General features: G+C 45.5%; 1 protein-coding gene and 1 long non-coding RNA gene across 4 annotated transcripts in view; one reads left to right on the top strand and one right to left on the bottom strand.

Moving 5' to 3' along the window:
* Myom1 (myomesin 1) overlaps positions 1–15615 on the top strand; it is a 114184-nt gene that overhangs the window by 36495 nt on the left and 62074 nt on the right. For both annotated transcript variants that reach the window (XM_063231903.1, XM_013146700.2), the window contains exons 9-13: positions 1618–1782; positions 4539–4700; positions 7907–8048; positions 10439–10638; positions 12625–12681. In XM_063231903.1, the coding sequence (XP_063087973.1) occupies positions 1618–1782; positions 4539–4700; positions 7907–8048; positions 10439–10638; positions 12625–12681 (726 nt within the window). The remainder of the gene's footprint in view (positions 1–1617; positions 1783–4538; positions 4701–7906; positions 8049–10438; positions 10639–12624; positions 12682–15615) is intronic.
* Positions 1470–7908, bottom strand: LOC134471829 (uncharacterized). 2 transcript variants are annotated; one of them, XR_010041520.1, is made up of 2 exons: positions 7663–7908; positions 1470–1840 (listed from the first exon to the last, which is right to left on the bottom strand). It is a non-coding gene; the product is annotated as an uncharacterized LOC134471829 (long non-coding RNA). The 2 variants fall into 2 exon arrangements; XR_010041521.1 differs by lacking the exon at positions 1470–1840 and adding an exon at positions 5810–6302.

Raw genomic sequence — 15615 nt, 5'->3', positions numbered from 1 at the left:
TGGGAAGCTTTCCTTGTGCTCAGTAACTGTCACGGTGCTGTCTTTTCCTTGTGATTGTTTTCAGCCATGGGAAAAGCTGAAAACCATTCTAAAGGGTGTGATGTAGGAGGAATCCACTGATTTCCTCGCCCTGCCCCAAACCGTTTGTCCCAAGATCAAGGGTTGAGTAAGCGAGGTTCCATGTGAACCCTAAAACCACCCTGGACAATGCAGCCGAATCTCAGAGATGCAAAGAACCCAGAAGTCAGAGCCCGCTATGTTTCCAGAGGGCCTAGAACTTTGGGGTCACTGCAGGGCCTGCCTAAACCCCTCCTCTGCTCCCAAGGCAACGGCGTCTCTGAGGGTGTGTGTGTGTGGGGGGGGACTTATCCCACAGAAACGAGGCAGATGGCAGAGAGGCTCCAAAGAACTACCACCTCGTAGCAATGAGTGGGAACACAATGCAGGTCCTGCAATGCACTGGCTGGGAGCAAACAGCCCTGTAAACCTGGCTCTGTTGGGGAGGAAGGTAGACAGCACCTTGGCCACCCTGGCATCACTTTCCTCTTCCGTAAAATAGAGACGATCGTGATCCTTGCCTGGTGGGATGATTCTGCATCTTGGCAGAGTTGACAGCTACTAAATACATGGAACAACACTTGGCAAGCTGATCTAAATAACTTGCATTTTCAAGATACCATCATAAGGCCTTCAGAAAACAGACTAAGCATAAAGAGAAGGGTGCTAGGTTAGGAGTTGGCCACTTAGGACTTGAATTTTAATGCTGCCTGCAAAGCCTGGGTGCTATCTTACCATCAGAGTTTTTGCATCTCTTATGAAGACAGAAAAGGCCCAGATCTGTTCTGTCAAGATGCAAGAATCAACTGGGGCCAGGAGTTCAGCTCAGCGGCACAAGTACTTGCCTGGCAAGCTCAAGGTTGTGAGTTCAGTCCCCAGTACAAAAAAAAAAAGTCAATGACATATCACGTATGAAGACTTGGCATTTAAAGACTCACCAGCAATAGTCATTTCTTTCCTAACCTCCTTCTGAAAAAGAAGGAAAGAAAACCTAGACAAGTCAATGATACAGGCATTTATTACATAACTAAGATGTCTCTGAGGATAATTACTTTCAAGTTACAACATTTTAAACTTTTCCATTTTCTCTTACTGGGATTTTAAATAAAATTTTAAATGAAGTCTCTTCTCTTACTGAAAGACTATTTTTAACAGGAGTTGATATAACTATTTTGTCTCAAGAGGATAAGCAGTAGATCTTAAGGTAACTGACAATCTAAATTAAAAGGCAAGGATACTGCAGCTGAACAAATGTGGGCTAACTGTGGGATTAATTTGTACTTTTAGTTATTAAACCTAACCCTTTGATTCTATTTATTGCAATATTAAAATAAGCAGTTAGATCATATGATCAATGAAGCAAGCAATGAAACATACATGTACTCACACAAATGAAACATGCGTGTTCTACGTAGTTCTTACATAGAACTTTATTTTTACCCTGATAAAACTTTTGTTTACTTCTCTGTGGCAATGCTTTCTGCCTGTGCTATTTAAAATGCTGTGGCTCTTTGATGAAAGAAGAAATAAATCTCTGATATTTGTTTTGGCCGTAATCAGTCGCCGTGACCCCGTATGGCTACGCAGCCAAGTTTGAGATCCACTTTGATGACAAGTTTGATGTGTCCTTTGGGAGAGAGAGAGAGACGATGAGTCTCGGCTGCCGCGTGGTCATCACTCCTGAAATCAAGCGTTTCCAGCCAGAAATCCAGTGGTACAGGAATGGTGAGTCTTTGTCACAAACCTTGCTTGGATTTTTAAGTGCAGCCGCTGGAGTGCAGAGCTGTTGAAAAATGAGACTTTAAAGTAGCAACACTTTAATAAGTTTATGAGCCAGGCATAGTGAGGCACTCCTGTAATCCCAGCATTTGGGAGGCGGAGGCAGGAAGATTGTTGTGAATTCGAGACCAGCCTGGTCTACAAAGTGAGCCTAAGGCCAGCCTGAACTGAATAAGAGACTCTGTCTCAAAATAATAATATGTTCGTGGAGTTTTTTTTTTTTTTTATCACCGAATAAGTAGAATTACCCCCCAAAAATGAATATTCACTTTGTAATTTAATTTTTGTTAAAATACTTTCCCTGATAGACTTACCATTTATACTGTAAAAATTGCATGGAACTTTAGAAATACAAGTACTATATGAAACTGTAAATCCTGATACTAATTAACCAGCAGAGTAAGAAGAGGAGTCAGACCTTAGCAATTTTGTTTTAATGTGTCAAATGCTCTGCACAATTTTGAAATGTAGAGCTACCCTTATAAAATGGCATGGAGGGCGAGGATTTAGCGCAGTGGCATAAGTGCCTGCCTGGCAAGCGTGAGGTTGAGTTCAATCCCTGGTATACAAAAAAAATCAAATCAAATGGCATATCATACAGCAGGCACTCTGTGTCTTAAGCGGTGTCAGGCAGGGTGTGTATTTTGAATGCAGAATATACTAACTATACATCTCCAGTTACTTTTCTGGGCATGTGAAATGCAGGGTCTGGAAGGGGACTGGAGCCTGATTTAACGCACAGCCACCACCCTGAGGTTCCTCATCACTTTGCTTTTGAACGTGTGGGGGGGGGTACTACCATGTATACGGAGGAGGTGGAGGAGGGGGCGGTGGGTAGGTACCAGCGAGGGAGGGGGAGGGGAGGGGAGGAGACACCTAGGGTTCACAGTAGGCTGAGATCAGCACCTGGCCTTGACTGAAATTGGACCGCCAGCAGCACCACCAGCAGCACAGCGCTGGCTGTGGCTGTGGCTGTGGCCCCTGCAGAGCGGGGGAAGGGATTGCTGTTCCCCCACCCCTGCTCCACAGTCACCTCCTGGGATCTGCGCAGCTTGGGACCCTCAGTGCTGAGACAGGAACTGTGGCAGCCTGTGACTTTGTCAGTTAAATGTCACACCAAAAGCCACGTGCAGACGCTGCAGGCCAAGCACGCCAGGAGCTAGGCTCTCCAGAGTTCAGAACTCTGGTTTTGAGGCTTAGAAATTGAATTTAAAATTTGTAAGATTCGATGAAAAGAACTTGACTTTTATTTGAAGCCTTGGATGAAACAGTTGTGGACAGGAGGACAGTTTTAAAGTTAATGTTAGCGGCACATGTCTATAATCCCAGCACTTGGGAGGCTGCAGCAGGAAGATCAAGCTGAGCTTCAGGCCAGCCTGGGCCACAGTGAGGTGAGGTCAAGGATGACTTGAACTACATAGCAAGATTATGTCTCAAAAAAAAAAAAATTAGTATTTATTTGTTATCCAGTATATGGTGATAGAAAGTATAAGCAGATATGTTAAATTATAGGCAAATTATAAATCATTTTTGGTTTCTAGTATGAGCTCCATAAGTTAGAATACATGTCAGGAGAAACACTGAAATGGAATTGTGTAAATTTATATTTATAATAAAATTCAGACATAACTCTACTGTGTATGGAGTTAAATCTTTTTAGAAATATTCTTCCTCCACAATCATCAGTTCTAGAGCATATAAAATGTAGACTTCGAAATACAATGTTAATCCAACATTGTCATAATCTATTGTAACACGTTTACAGCCTCAGTAATAGCTATGTCAGCAGAAAGATCTTTGTTTAAATAAGAATTATCAACATTTTAAGGTACACTTAGGTTTGTAGAGTGGCTAGCATTACTTTTGATGATATTGATTTAAAATGAAGTTGCTCAAAATATAAATTTTGAGGTCCTAATAAATTTGTAAGGAGCAAGCTAGAATTGTTTATCAATCAAGATAGTATGTAGTTAAAGTACTATTACTTATTGTATATAAACTTACAGCATAAACATTGTTTTTGCAGTCTGTATTCCCTCTAGTAGGCTTCATGAATTATAAAACATTTTAAAGAAAAAAAACCTTATACTTTGGTGCCTTTAACTGCATTTTCTCTCTGCATTTTGGACAAAGGGCTTTGTAATTAATTCTGCACTGGCCCTAGAAATGAAGCATCTGTCACATGGCTTCTCACTTCTGTCCGGTACTTTTACAAATATACAGTGGCACCTCAGTTCACAGAAGCTTTTATTTGTGGACAATTTGGTTTACAAACAGAAGTGTTTGGCAAAGTTTTGTTTTTGCTTGCCAACTCTGTCTCAGGTGGCAGATGTGGCCGTGGCCATCTTTCCTGCACAAACCCAAACATGCCATCTCCTCCTGAACGGAATAAGCCAAGGCAGTGCATGCCGGTTATCCCAGCACTTGGGAGGCTGAGGCAGGAGGGTCACTGAGAGTTTGAGGCCAGCTTGGGCTACATAGTGAGATTAGGCCAGCCTCAACCACATAACAAAACCCTGTGTCAAAAAAAAAAAAAAAAAAAAAAGAATCATGGAACACATTAAGTTCTTGAGGCCAGGTACCACTGCACATCTGAAGGAAGAGCTCAAAGCTCTAGAGACCTCCGCTACTAGGTCATTTTCAATGCAGAAAAGGAGAAACAAGAGCAGATGATACAGCACGGAAAAATCTTTTCTTCCCAGGGGAGCCTGTCTCTCCATCGAAGTGGGTGCAAACTCACTGGAGCGGCGACCGGGCAACCCTGACGTTTTCCCACCTCAACAAGGAAGACGAAGGCCTCTACACGATCCGTGTGCGGATGGGAGACTATTACGAGCAGTACAGCGCCTATGTCTTTGTCCGAGGTAAGAGCCCATAGGCAGACAGCAGAACATCCAGCTGCATTTGTAACAGCAAAGCCAGATTAACCTTTCTGAACGGGTCTGGCAATGATGAAAAAAAACATTCGGAGTGGTGTTCAGATGACCTGGAGGGGGAATATTCACTCCCAGGAGAAGCAGGCCTCAGAGGTGACCCCGGAGACTCCAGGCAGCAGAGAATTTGTTGCTGCTTGTCTGGCAGAGGCGGCCTCTGCTGAATGTGGCAGGGCAGCATCCCAGATCCCCTTACTTCCCGTGCCCTGTGGTGCCGAGTCACTCTCCCACATGTGTCTCCAGAGAGGAAAGGAAGGGCAGTGAGAGAGCTGGCCAGTCGCATCTGCTTGCAGAGCACAAACACATGTACCTCCCCAGGGTGCCAGCGGCAGGTGACCAGTGTGTCCCCTGTCCTGAGAGGACACCCAGCAGTCTGCACCACACTCATATAGAGTACATGGTAAATGAATCCTGCCACAGACCAGAAGCTGCTAGAGACACACGGATGCACACAGCATGGGGCTGTCCCTCCCACAGAAGTGTCCTGGCCGTCAGATACTGCTGGAGGGAGAGAAGCCAGCCTTTAGTGCAAAGCGCAGTGACATTGCAGAGCTGTACATATTTGGCCAGGGCCTTATTACATAGATATTATGTATTCATTGTGGAGATACAGATGATGTACATAAGCCAAAAAAAAATCAAAAGCAAAGCCATCCCTACACCTACCATCCAGAGGACCCAATGCTACCATTTTGCTGTGTACTATATTCTTTCCTGTTACCCCTGCAAATACGAGCACATAAACCCATGCATACACACTCACATGGAGACACAAAGACAAATGACACAGTAGGCAGAGAAGAAACAATATTCCTATTGGGGAAAATAAAAACATCTAGGTATCTACTAACACGAGAGTGGTAAAATAAAGTATATTTATATATGTGTATTTATTGATGGGAAATATTAAATATAAGTGTGTGCTTTATGTAATAAAGTATCCAAGCACTCCATAATAACAACGGAATACTGCAAAGCAGTGAAAACTAAGGACACATACATATGTAATTGATATATACGGAAGTGTATCAAGAAAACAGTTTTCATAGAGCTCGGCCCCATTTTATTTTTAAAATAATCATTTCTGAGTTGATAAGTGTAAGGAGGAAATCTAGAAAGGCTTGTTAGTAGTGGTAATCTCGGTGTTATACAATGAAAAGAGTTAAACGTTGTTGTCCTGTATTTTATGTCCATGCACTATTTTTATAATGAAGGCAATAGAATTATATTTTGAAAAAAGTGAAGAGTAGTCTGTGCAGAGCTCAGGATATAAACAGGTCATCTTTGATGCTATTAACTGTACCCACAATAGCCGGGTTGCGCAAAGGGCCGTCCTCTTGCGGCTGAGTGCTACTGCGCCTGCGCAGGGCGGGGGCTGGCGCCCAGGAGCCCTCGCTGGTAGGCAGGTTCCCTGTCCAGCGGCCACGGTTGTGTTCTTGTCCTTCCCAGTGTCCCGTTTTCCCCGCTGTACTGTACCTTCTTGGGACAAGGAAAGAGCCTTGTTTTTTAACTTCTGTGTTAGTACCTAGAAGACTAACAAGCAAATGAATGAATGCACTCATGAATGCAGCTGGGTATTCGAAAGACTGCGGAGCCCACCCCTACGAGGCGGGTCCAGACCACATTATAAAGACCTTGGGAGGTGGCCCCCTGGTGCCGCTTGTCCCCCAGGCTCTGTTATACTTGACCCCGCCATCCTAGAAAGACGCACAGCCTGTCAGCTGACAGCCTCCCCCAGACTGCTTTTGGGGGTGCTGTGGTTTGTTGCAGGCCTGTAACAAAAGACCAGTGAGAGGGACCCTGTCCCCTGGGGGCCGAGTGGCTTTCTAGCCAACCTATTCTGCTGCCTGGGCAGATCGACCCAGATGCGCACCTGCACTCCGGCGCTCTACTCTCACCCCCAGCGGCCCCACGCGCCCTGTCCAGGGCTCCCGGAGTCAGAGTCGGGAAGCACAGGGGTCTTTGCACCCAAATGTTTATCTCCTACCCCCTCGCGCTCCAGGGTTCTGCGTTCAGCTTCAGGCACAGTGATTCAGTTACGTCTTTCCAGAGTCTATTTGAAGGAGAGATTTGCCCACACCTCGGGAGGCTGAGGCAGGAGGACTGTGAGTTCAAGTCCTGCCAGGGCAAATTAGCAGCTAGGTGAGACCCTGTCTCAACAATTTAAAAAAATTTAAAAAGAAAAATTAAAAAGGACTGAGGAGATAGCTCAGTGCATAGATTCAATCCCTGGGAATAATGAAGAAAAAAAGAAAAAGTAATGCTGGGCTTTTCCCAGTTATCAAAGCTATTTCATTCCCAGGTTGGCAGCTATTTCTGCCATGTGACCTCATAAACATTGCAGATGCATAGATCACAAGGAAAGGTGGTATGTGTGTCCAGTCGGCGAGGGTGTCTCCCTCCAGGACAGCAGCCCCATGTACCCAGCCTCTCCTGCTAACCCCGTGTGCGAGGTGTCAGTCAGTTACCAGGAGGAAATGGGAGCCCTGCCCGAGGGACGCTGCCTCCAGTCTTAAAAGGTGGCTCATGGGGTCTTGAGTTCCCTTCCTGTCCCTCTAACAGCAGCCCTGATGTATGGATCCAGCTGTGCAGATCCCACTCCATAAACAGCCGCGGGTCTCTGTCGCCTGCATTAGCCTGGACTTTCCCTAACCTCAGATAAACCGGCTCAGACCTGGAAGTAATGTCAGGGATCTTTTCCCAAGGGTCCTCAGGGTGGGCTGACTCTTGGTTAAATGGGTGTTTCTTTTCTCTAAAATGGTAGTGCCCACTGGCCTGCAGATGGGCAGAAGGTGGCAGAGAGGCTGTTTGTCCTCCAGAAAGCTTTGGAGATTTATTAGTAACATGGTACAATCGGTGCCTTGAGAATAGACACGCTGGCCCGGTGACTCACCTGATCGCAGTTACCGGCCTCTCCCTGCGCCTTTCATTTTGGTACATTTTGGGCAGCCGCGGCCAGTGCTCTCAGAGTCCTTTCTCTCTTCTCATATAATGTTCTTCCCTCCAAAGGTGAAAAGCACACACCACTCTGTTAGTAAACAAATCCCAAGATTCTAAGTTAGTTCAGTCGGGCCGAAAATGCACCCACTGTGTGGCCAGGCGCGGCATGGTAACCGGCTCTCCCTGCGTCTCCACAGATGCTGATGCCGAGATCCAAGGTGCCCCTGCCACACCCTTGGACGTGGTGAGCTTGGAAGCCAACAAAGACTACATCATCATCTCCTGGAAGCAGCCGGCCGTGGACGGAGGGAGCCCTATCCTGGGCTACTTCATTGATAAGTTAGTGCCTGCTCTCCCTGCCCGGACACGTGTGCCCCAGCTCTCCTGTGGGGCTCTGTTCAGACACCACTGTCTCTGTTCTGTCTCTCTGTGTGCACACGTACATGTACTCGCACCGCTGGCGAGACGTGTGTGTCTCCCTGCTGTTCACCTAAACTCCAAAGATAAACGCTGAATTGGGCTACTCATGCGAAGTCACTAACTTGGCAAGAAGGCCATGAGTTTGCAGACCTAAGAGGGGAGGCCCTTCGGGAATGAAGCAGCTGATATGTGATGCATTTAACGTCTGTATTCCTCATATGTCAGTAATTAACTTCAGGAATACAAAAACATTATTTTTGTTGCAGGATATGGTTTCAAGTTATATGAAATCCAACAACCAAAATAATATTAAATTATGTTCTTTTCTACAAGTTCTTGCTGTTTACAGTTCAGGTTTTACACATCAATTGTTCAGACATACAGACAACAAATTTAGATATCATTAGCCTGAATACATTGTTCTCTGACTTGGTTTCTATTCAAGTAATTGCTTTAATTCTTGTTTTTTATTTTTGATTATGGAAACCACTAGAGATAGATAGTAGGTGTCACTCTGATACACCAGGTTTGCACCAAAGTGGATTAAACCCTACATTTATAATAGTAAGTAGATGTATGCTCACCGAGCTCAAGACCCTCTCTAGAAATATTTTTATAAATTATATACAATTTAACCATCCACATGAAATGCTGTGGATGCATCCTTTAGTAGAGAAGAATTGTGAAGGTTTACCCAGATCTTTTCGGTATCTGATCTATCGGCTTTGACAAATTTCCAAGAGACTGGCAAACTCTGAGCAGTGAAAGATGAAGAATAACCAGAGCATTTTGTCTTTGTCCCTTGGTCATAACAGAAACGCCTGCTTTGTGGCTGCAGTTACTAAGCACCACTGTGAGTCCAACACCGCTAGCGTGTGAACACTTTGCGTGTGTCTACTGCTAGCCCCTTGTGTCCTGGAGGATGGCACTGTCACAGGAGAGAAGGGCAGGGCCCAGGACCGCACAATGGTGAGGAGACACTGACCACCCAGAGTCACGCGGGCAGGAAGCGGCAGGACCAGGACTCAGACCCAGCTGGCTACGGGCAGAGTTTCTGCACCCACGGTGTCTCTCTGCCTCTCTTCCTGCCCACACAAGTGTTAGAAAGAAAGCACATGCGAATGTCCCTGGGCCCCTGGGGTGGGTCTGCAGAATCCAGGAGACACAGTGGTCCCCAGGACTGTCCTGGCCCTCCCAGCTCTCTGCCGAGACCCCAGCCCACCCACAGCAGCTCCGGAAGTTCATGAAAAAGACTCAGGGGGAGCGGCCAGGAGGCAGGGCTGGAGGCGGTGCAGAGTTGAGGGAGAAGCTGTTGCATCTGCAGGGATGGAAAGGGGTGGTGCCGAAGGGAGAGCCCCTTACGCCTCTGCCCTGCCCCGGGGCACTCCCCGCCATGAGACGCACTGGGGATTTCACTTTCTAATCACAGGGGCACTTGGGGAATGCAGTGAAGCAGACGTGCTAGGTTCTGCTCATAAAACCAATGCGTTCCCAAATGCTAACATGTCTACTCCACCATACTCTGATCACGCCAATGGCACCAGGCAAACTGTCTCCCATGGAATGACCCTGCCCACCCCTGGCTGCTGACCACCACACACAGGATCAGGATCCCCCTGCCTGTTAAAGAAGCAAACACAACACAGTCACCTTCTCACCCTGGCACCCACATAGACTATCACAGCCATGCAGTAAGACACACGCAGAGCTGTCTTCCAAACCACAGGGGAAACAGTTATCTTTCAGAGGGCCAAAATGTCAGCAGCACTGTCATTTTATTTTAGTTTTTGCCTTTTTTGACACAGGGTCTCACTCTGCAATTCATGCTGCCCTCTCCTCCCAGACTGCTCTCCATGAATTCACAACGATCCTTCTGCCTCAGCCTCCCGAGTGCTGGGCTAACAGGCATGCACCACCATGCCCGCTAGCCCTGCCGTTTTAGAAAGAAAAAGCCTAAGGAAGACAAAGAAAAAAATGCCTAATGCTAGATGGAGGGCATAGCCAGGGAGATACGGGGACAGGGGAGTCCTCCTCTAAGCCTCTGCCACGTGACGATTTGGGGGTTCCTTCCCCGCTTCCCCCTTTCCCCCAAACTTCTTTGCTTAGCACATGGGCCTCTCAATTGCCTGCTTTGAAATTCAGGACAGATGTCGCCTTTGCTGAGAACTGGGTGCTGCTGTGTGGGTACTCAGGAGGGCGCCCCGGTGTTGGGCTACCAGATGACTGAGGCCAGGAGCCGGCCCTCAGCCCTGGGGCCATCAATGTAGCCGTCATGTGTGACTTTCCTGTCCATCTGCTCTTTCCTCCAGGTGTGAGGTGGGCACGGACAGCTGGTCTCAGTGCAATGACACACCCGTGAAGTTTGCTCGCTTCCCAGTTACCGGGTTAATAGAAGGCCGTTCCTACATATTCCGGGTTCGAGCAGTGAATAAAAATGGAATAGGCCTGCCCTCCCGAGTTTCTGAGCCCGTGGCCGCCCTGGATCCAGCTGAGAAAGCAAGACTTAAAAGTAAGCGTGTACTCTGCAATTTTCATCATCCTCCCTTGAACTTCTTTATCTTTTAAAGATAACTGTGGGACACACCTGTAATCCTAGTACCCTGGGATGCTGAGTTAGGAAGATTTCAAGTTCAAGCCCAGCCTGGGAAATTTAGAAAGTTAGTGAAACCTTGTCTTAAAGTAACAAAGATCTGAGGATGTAGCTCGAGCAAAGGCCCTGAATTCAACCGCCAGTGCCACTAACATTAAATTAAATTAAGTGCAGTAGACTTCACTGCAAGGCTGTCCCGCTCTCTTCCACTAGAGGGAGAGGAGAATAAGAAATCCTTCTCTCATTAGGAAGTCCTGGGGAGAGGGAAGGTTGGTTTTCCTGTCCAGTCGATCTGGGGCTGTATGCAATCTTAGTTTATTTGTCTTATTTTTTATCTTAAAGCTGCCTTGTTAATCTGGGTTACAGGCACTGTGTGAAATATGAAAACATATAGCCTGGAGATCACTTTTATCCACGCTATTAGTGCATTTGAAATACACTCCTGGCTCCAAGTGTATCTCTTGACTTTGAAATCTTCTCCCCAAGCATTAAGTCTCAACACTGTAAGTTTCTTTATATCAGCAGAAAAGCAGATTTACATCATATCTGATCTGAATTTGAGTTTCCACACACGAAAATTTAATCTTTTCCTGTTACTTAGTTTCCAAATCTTTTTGTTTTGTTTTCTGGTTTTTTTTGAAACAGGATTTTACTATGCAGTTTAGGCTAGCCTTGGACTCATTTTGTAGCCCAGACTGGCCTCAAACTCATATCGATGTTCCTGCCTCAGCCTCCTGAGAGTGCTAGGATTACAGATGTGCAGCACCACACCTAGCTAGGTTCCAGATTTTAAGGTCAAAACCATGGTCCATGAATGACGGCCTGCATTTGTTTCATGGAACTTATTGACATCCTAAGGAATAGGGACCACACAATGACATTACAAGGATTTCTGACAATGACATTTCAGTCATACCAGCCTCTCAACCTTGACCCTGTTGGCTCCTTAGGCCAGTAGTTCTGTGTTTGAGGAAGGGAGGTGTCCTAGGTATAAGAGGATGCTTTTGTCTCTTGCAAAAATGTCCCCAGATGCTGCCAAATCCCCCCTGGGGTGGGGCAAATCTCCCTAGTGATGGACTGCAGGTGTACGGTGTCTCCTGAGGTTATTCTCTACCTTATCCGAATGAGTTAGCCTCTCCGGAATCTAAGTAAGACACTGTCACCTCTCGCTGTGCCGGCTGTAGGCAGCTCTGTGCTCTTCTCTGTCACTTTTCTCCAGGCTTCCCTCTCCTCTCTCTTACCCAAATTCTCAGATCCTACTTGGGCTTCCATTTACTGCTGTCTTACAAATTCAGCCAGTGTAGAGTTGGATTGAATTGGAATTAAATTGTCTTCTTCATCACCTTTCTACTTTCCTGCCAAATCACCTGGAAAAGTCCCTTGAGGCAAGCGGAAGTTGAACTGTTCTCTTTCCGGTGTTTATGGGGGTCACAGAGGCATCTCCCCTCTGACTGTAGCTGGTCTCTTCGGCCCTTCTCATGAAAGACCGCTCTGATCTCCACCGTAGACGACACACTGCAAAAACGGAAAGGGAAAAGTGTTGCCCTTGCTGCGCTGCGCTGCCGGGTGGGCGCCCTCTTGCCTCTCATCTTCGCGATGACTGGTAGTAGTGGGGCTCCTCGCTGCCCCAGAACGCTGCCCCAGACATGCGCTGCCCCTGAGGAAGGCTGGGAGAGCCCTCCTGAGCAGTGATTCGCATGTGGCTTATTCTGCTGCCCCATGCCAGTGGCCACATTCAGTCCTGGCCCTGAAGATGGGGCGTGTCCCCCACAGTCCCCTCCATGCCCCTATATGACTCAGCCTTAGGAAAAGGCTCCAGTGAGCTAGCAGCAGATCCAGGACTAACCCAGCCAGCAGGTCAGCCGCCCCTGTCAACGCCTGTGATTCGTCTCCATCTCTGTTCAGGTCGCCCGTCAGCACCCTGGACCGGACAGATCATCGTCACGGAAGAGGAGCCCTCAGGTAAGGACCTGGTCACCCCGATGCCGGTGCTGGGCTTTGCCTTGCAGCTGACGCTTTGTAGCAGGGGGCATCATGCAGGTTGTGATGCTTCAGACAAAACAGCTGAGACATTTGGACCCACAAGGTAACTGACAGAGTCACAGGTCGGGTATGTGGGGCTCTCACTCTAGCCCTGAGCAGGGGCTCAGGCATCCAGGTGCCCAGGCATCGTGTTTTCTGTAAGGCTTTCTCAGTGGCAGGGGGAGGGGGCGGTCGCCACACAATAAACTGCAGGCATGGGAGGTGTGAGCTGTGCTTTTCGTGTGCATAGGTGTGTGAAGCCAGGGGTCCAAGTTCCTGAAATCTGCCTGTGCCTCCTCGAGGCTCTTCCTGCTCACTCACAGTGTCCCAGGCCAGCGTCACCTGCTCTCTGTCACTGCAGCTTGCCTGGCCACGCTTTTAAAGCCATGGACTCTTAGCTCAGCGGCATAAGCGCCGGCTTTGCAAGTGTGCAGTCGTGAGTTCTATCCCTGGTACCGATAAAAAAGACCAAAAAAAAAAAAAAAAAAAAAAAATTACAGCAATGGACTCGTCCTCCTCTGGGCCGGGTTTCCCGCACTTGGCATAATCATTCCGAGAGCCGTGCCTGCCTGGCGGGCACTGTGTGAGGGCTCCAGCTGTCTCTCGTTGTCACAGTCCTTGGCGTGACCGCCCTTTTTATTCCAGCTATTCTCGCGGGTGAAGAGCGGTATTCTGAGGGGTTCTCTTTTGCATTCCCCTAACAATATTGGGCACCTTTCTATGTGCTTATTCACCGTTTTTGTGTCGTTTGACATTTTTGTCATACTTGACTATGTTTGCTATTGTTTTCTGGAAATATAATGTTAGGAGTGGGAAAACTGGCATTTTTGCCTTTTTCTGATTTCAAGGAAAAAATACTTAGTCCTTCATCATCAAATCTGGCATTACAGGGAGGATTTTCTCAGATTTTTTTTCTCGGTAATTCTGGCTGACCTTGAACTCTCTGTGCAGCCCAGGCTGGTCTCAAACTTTCAGCAGTCCTGCCTCACTCAGCCTCCTGAGTGCTGGGGTTACAGGTTCTCGCCACTACACCCAACTCAGGGAAGGCTTTTATCGCCACCCTTTATCAGGTTGGGGAAAATCTTTTCTAGTGCTAGTTGCCTGAACTGTATGTATCTCAAGAATGAGTACTGCATTTCGTCAAATGCCTTTTCTGTATGTACTGAGATTATTGGATAATTTTTTTCCTCTCCATTAATTACTGATCTGATTTTAGATTATTAACTTTCTGCTCCTAGGATGAATCCCTCTTAGTGATACTATGTTATTCTTTTTCTATGCTGGTGGAGTTTATTTTCTAAAATTTTTTTTAGGACTTTTGCAACTATGCTGTATATTACCCTTTTTACATAATTGTTACATGTTAAACTTGTTAGAAATTTTCACACCTTTATTCATTTAAAGGAAATTTGCACCTATGTTTGTATAGATAGATGAATTGACCACTTCATTGTTGTAACGTGACTCCTTGTTCCTGTGGCAGTGTTTTCTGCTTGGAAACCTGCTTTGATTTCCATACAGTTCTTCCATCTTTCTTTTGATTAGTGTCAGAATGGCATATTCTTCCAACTCTACTTCTTGCCTGTATTTGTCTTTACATTTAAACTGTCTTTCTTGCAAGCAGCATATGGTTGGTTCTAGATTTCTTAGCTAATTTGGCAGCCTTTGGCTTTTTGTTGTTGTTGTTGTTGTTCTTACTCTTTCTGATTATACTTTATTAAATACACAGAAAGTACTTATAATTAAAATTGTACCTTTTTCTTTTGCTACCAAAACATGCTTATTTTTTGGTTAATCAGAATTAATTTACAATTTTCTTAAAGGCTAGCAAGTTAATTAGTGCTTTAGACTTGTATTCTTGCTGGACTGACTGCTTGATGATCGCTCTCATTCTTTAGTAATTTCCATCTGAATTTTGATGCTGATCTTCTCCTAATCTATTTGGAAACCTTCTGCATATTGCAAATACGATTCATAATCAGTTGCTTTCCTACTGCGTAAAGGACTTTTTCTGAATTAGGGACCCAAGCTACCAATACACTGGTGTTCCTTGTTGAGCTAACATTGATCTAAGCATCCCAATCTTCAACCAAACTTCTGTTTGTTCATCTTTTCCAACTGTAACTAATGTTGTGCCTTCGTAATTCCATCTTCCTGTAAGTACTGATCCAGAGTGAGCTTGTACACTTTTTTCCATTCTTTTTTTTTTCAGTTCAAAAGGATGGATATAATAGATAATGTAAAAACAAAATACAAGGTGATCAACAATGGTTGCCTCTTGCTATTTTAAGAAGAATTGCCAGTTATAATAAAATTGAACAAAACAGTAAAGAATAAAACCAAAGCATTGGAGACATTACAGGACTTTAAAAGAAGATAATAGTCAACCGGAATGGGCGTCATAATGAATCTTATTGTCTTCACAGTTTTGCCTATACTTTCGAACTTGGTACTATCAAGCAAAGCAGAATAGGGGAAAATCAGTCAAAACAAGATGGTGAGGGCAATACAGGATTTCGAATCAAGTTAATAGGAAATCAAAGTAGGTTACTATAATGTATCTGGCTATTTTTTATTTATTTTTCCCTTAATTAAAAAGATAAAAAGAAAAAAGTAAATAATTTTTTTAAAAAAGGATTGAGATAAAAGAGGGCATAACAACAGAACAACGCAGGTCAAAACATAACCATTTAAGCAAAATAGTGTTTCACCACAAGATATCCTGACATAAAAATAGTTACCATAGTGTCTCTTTCCTTGAAATCTTTGAGTATAACTTCATATACTATAGCACCAAACATATCAAGACACTATAAAACCATTCAAGAGAATGACATTATTACAGGGTATTTAGAACCAATTAACAGAAAATGA

The sequence above is a fragment of the Cavia porcellus genome, unplaced genomic scaffold (genome assembly GCF_034190915.1).
Source record: "Cavia porcellus strain 051 isolate PalLab524CR breed Dunkin Hartley unplaced genomic scaffold, mCavPor4.1 scaffold_20, whole genome shotgun sequence".
Taxonomy (NCBI): Eukaryota; Metazoa; Chordata; class Mammalia; order Rodentia; family Caviidae; genus Cavia; species Cavia porcellus.
The sequence above is the reverse complement of the archived record's forward strand: the minus strand, read 5'-3'. Positions and strand labels throughout refer to the sequence as shown.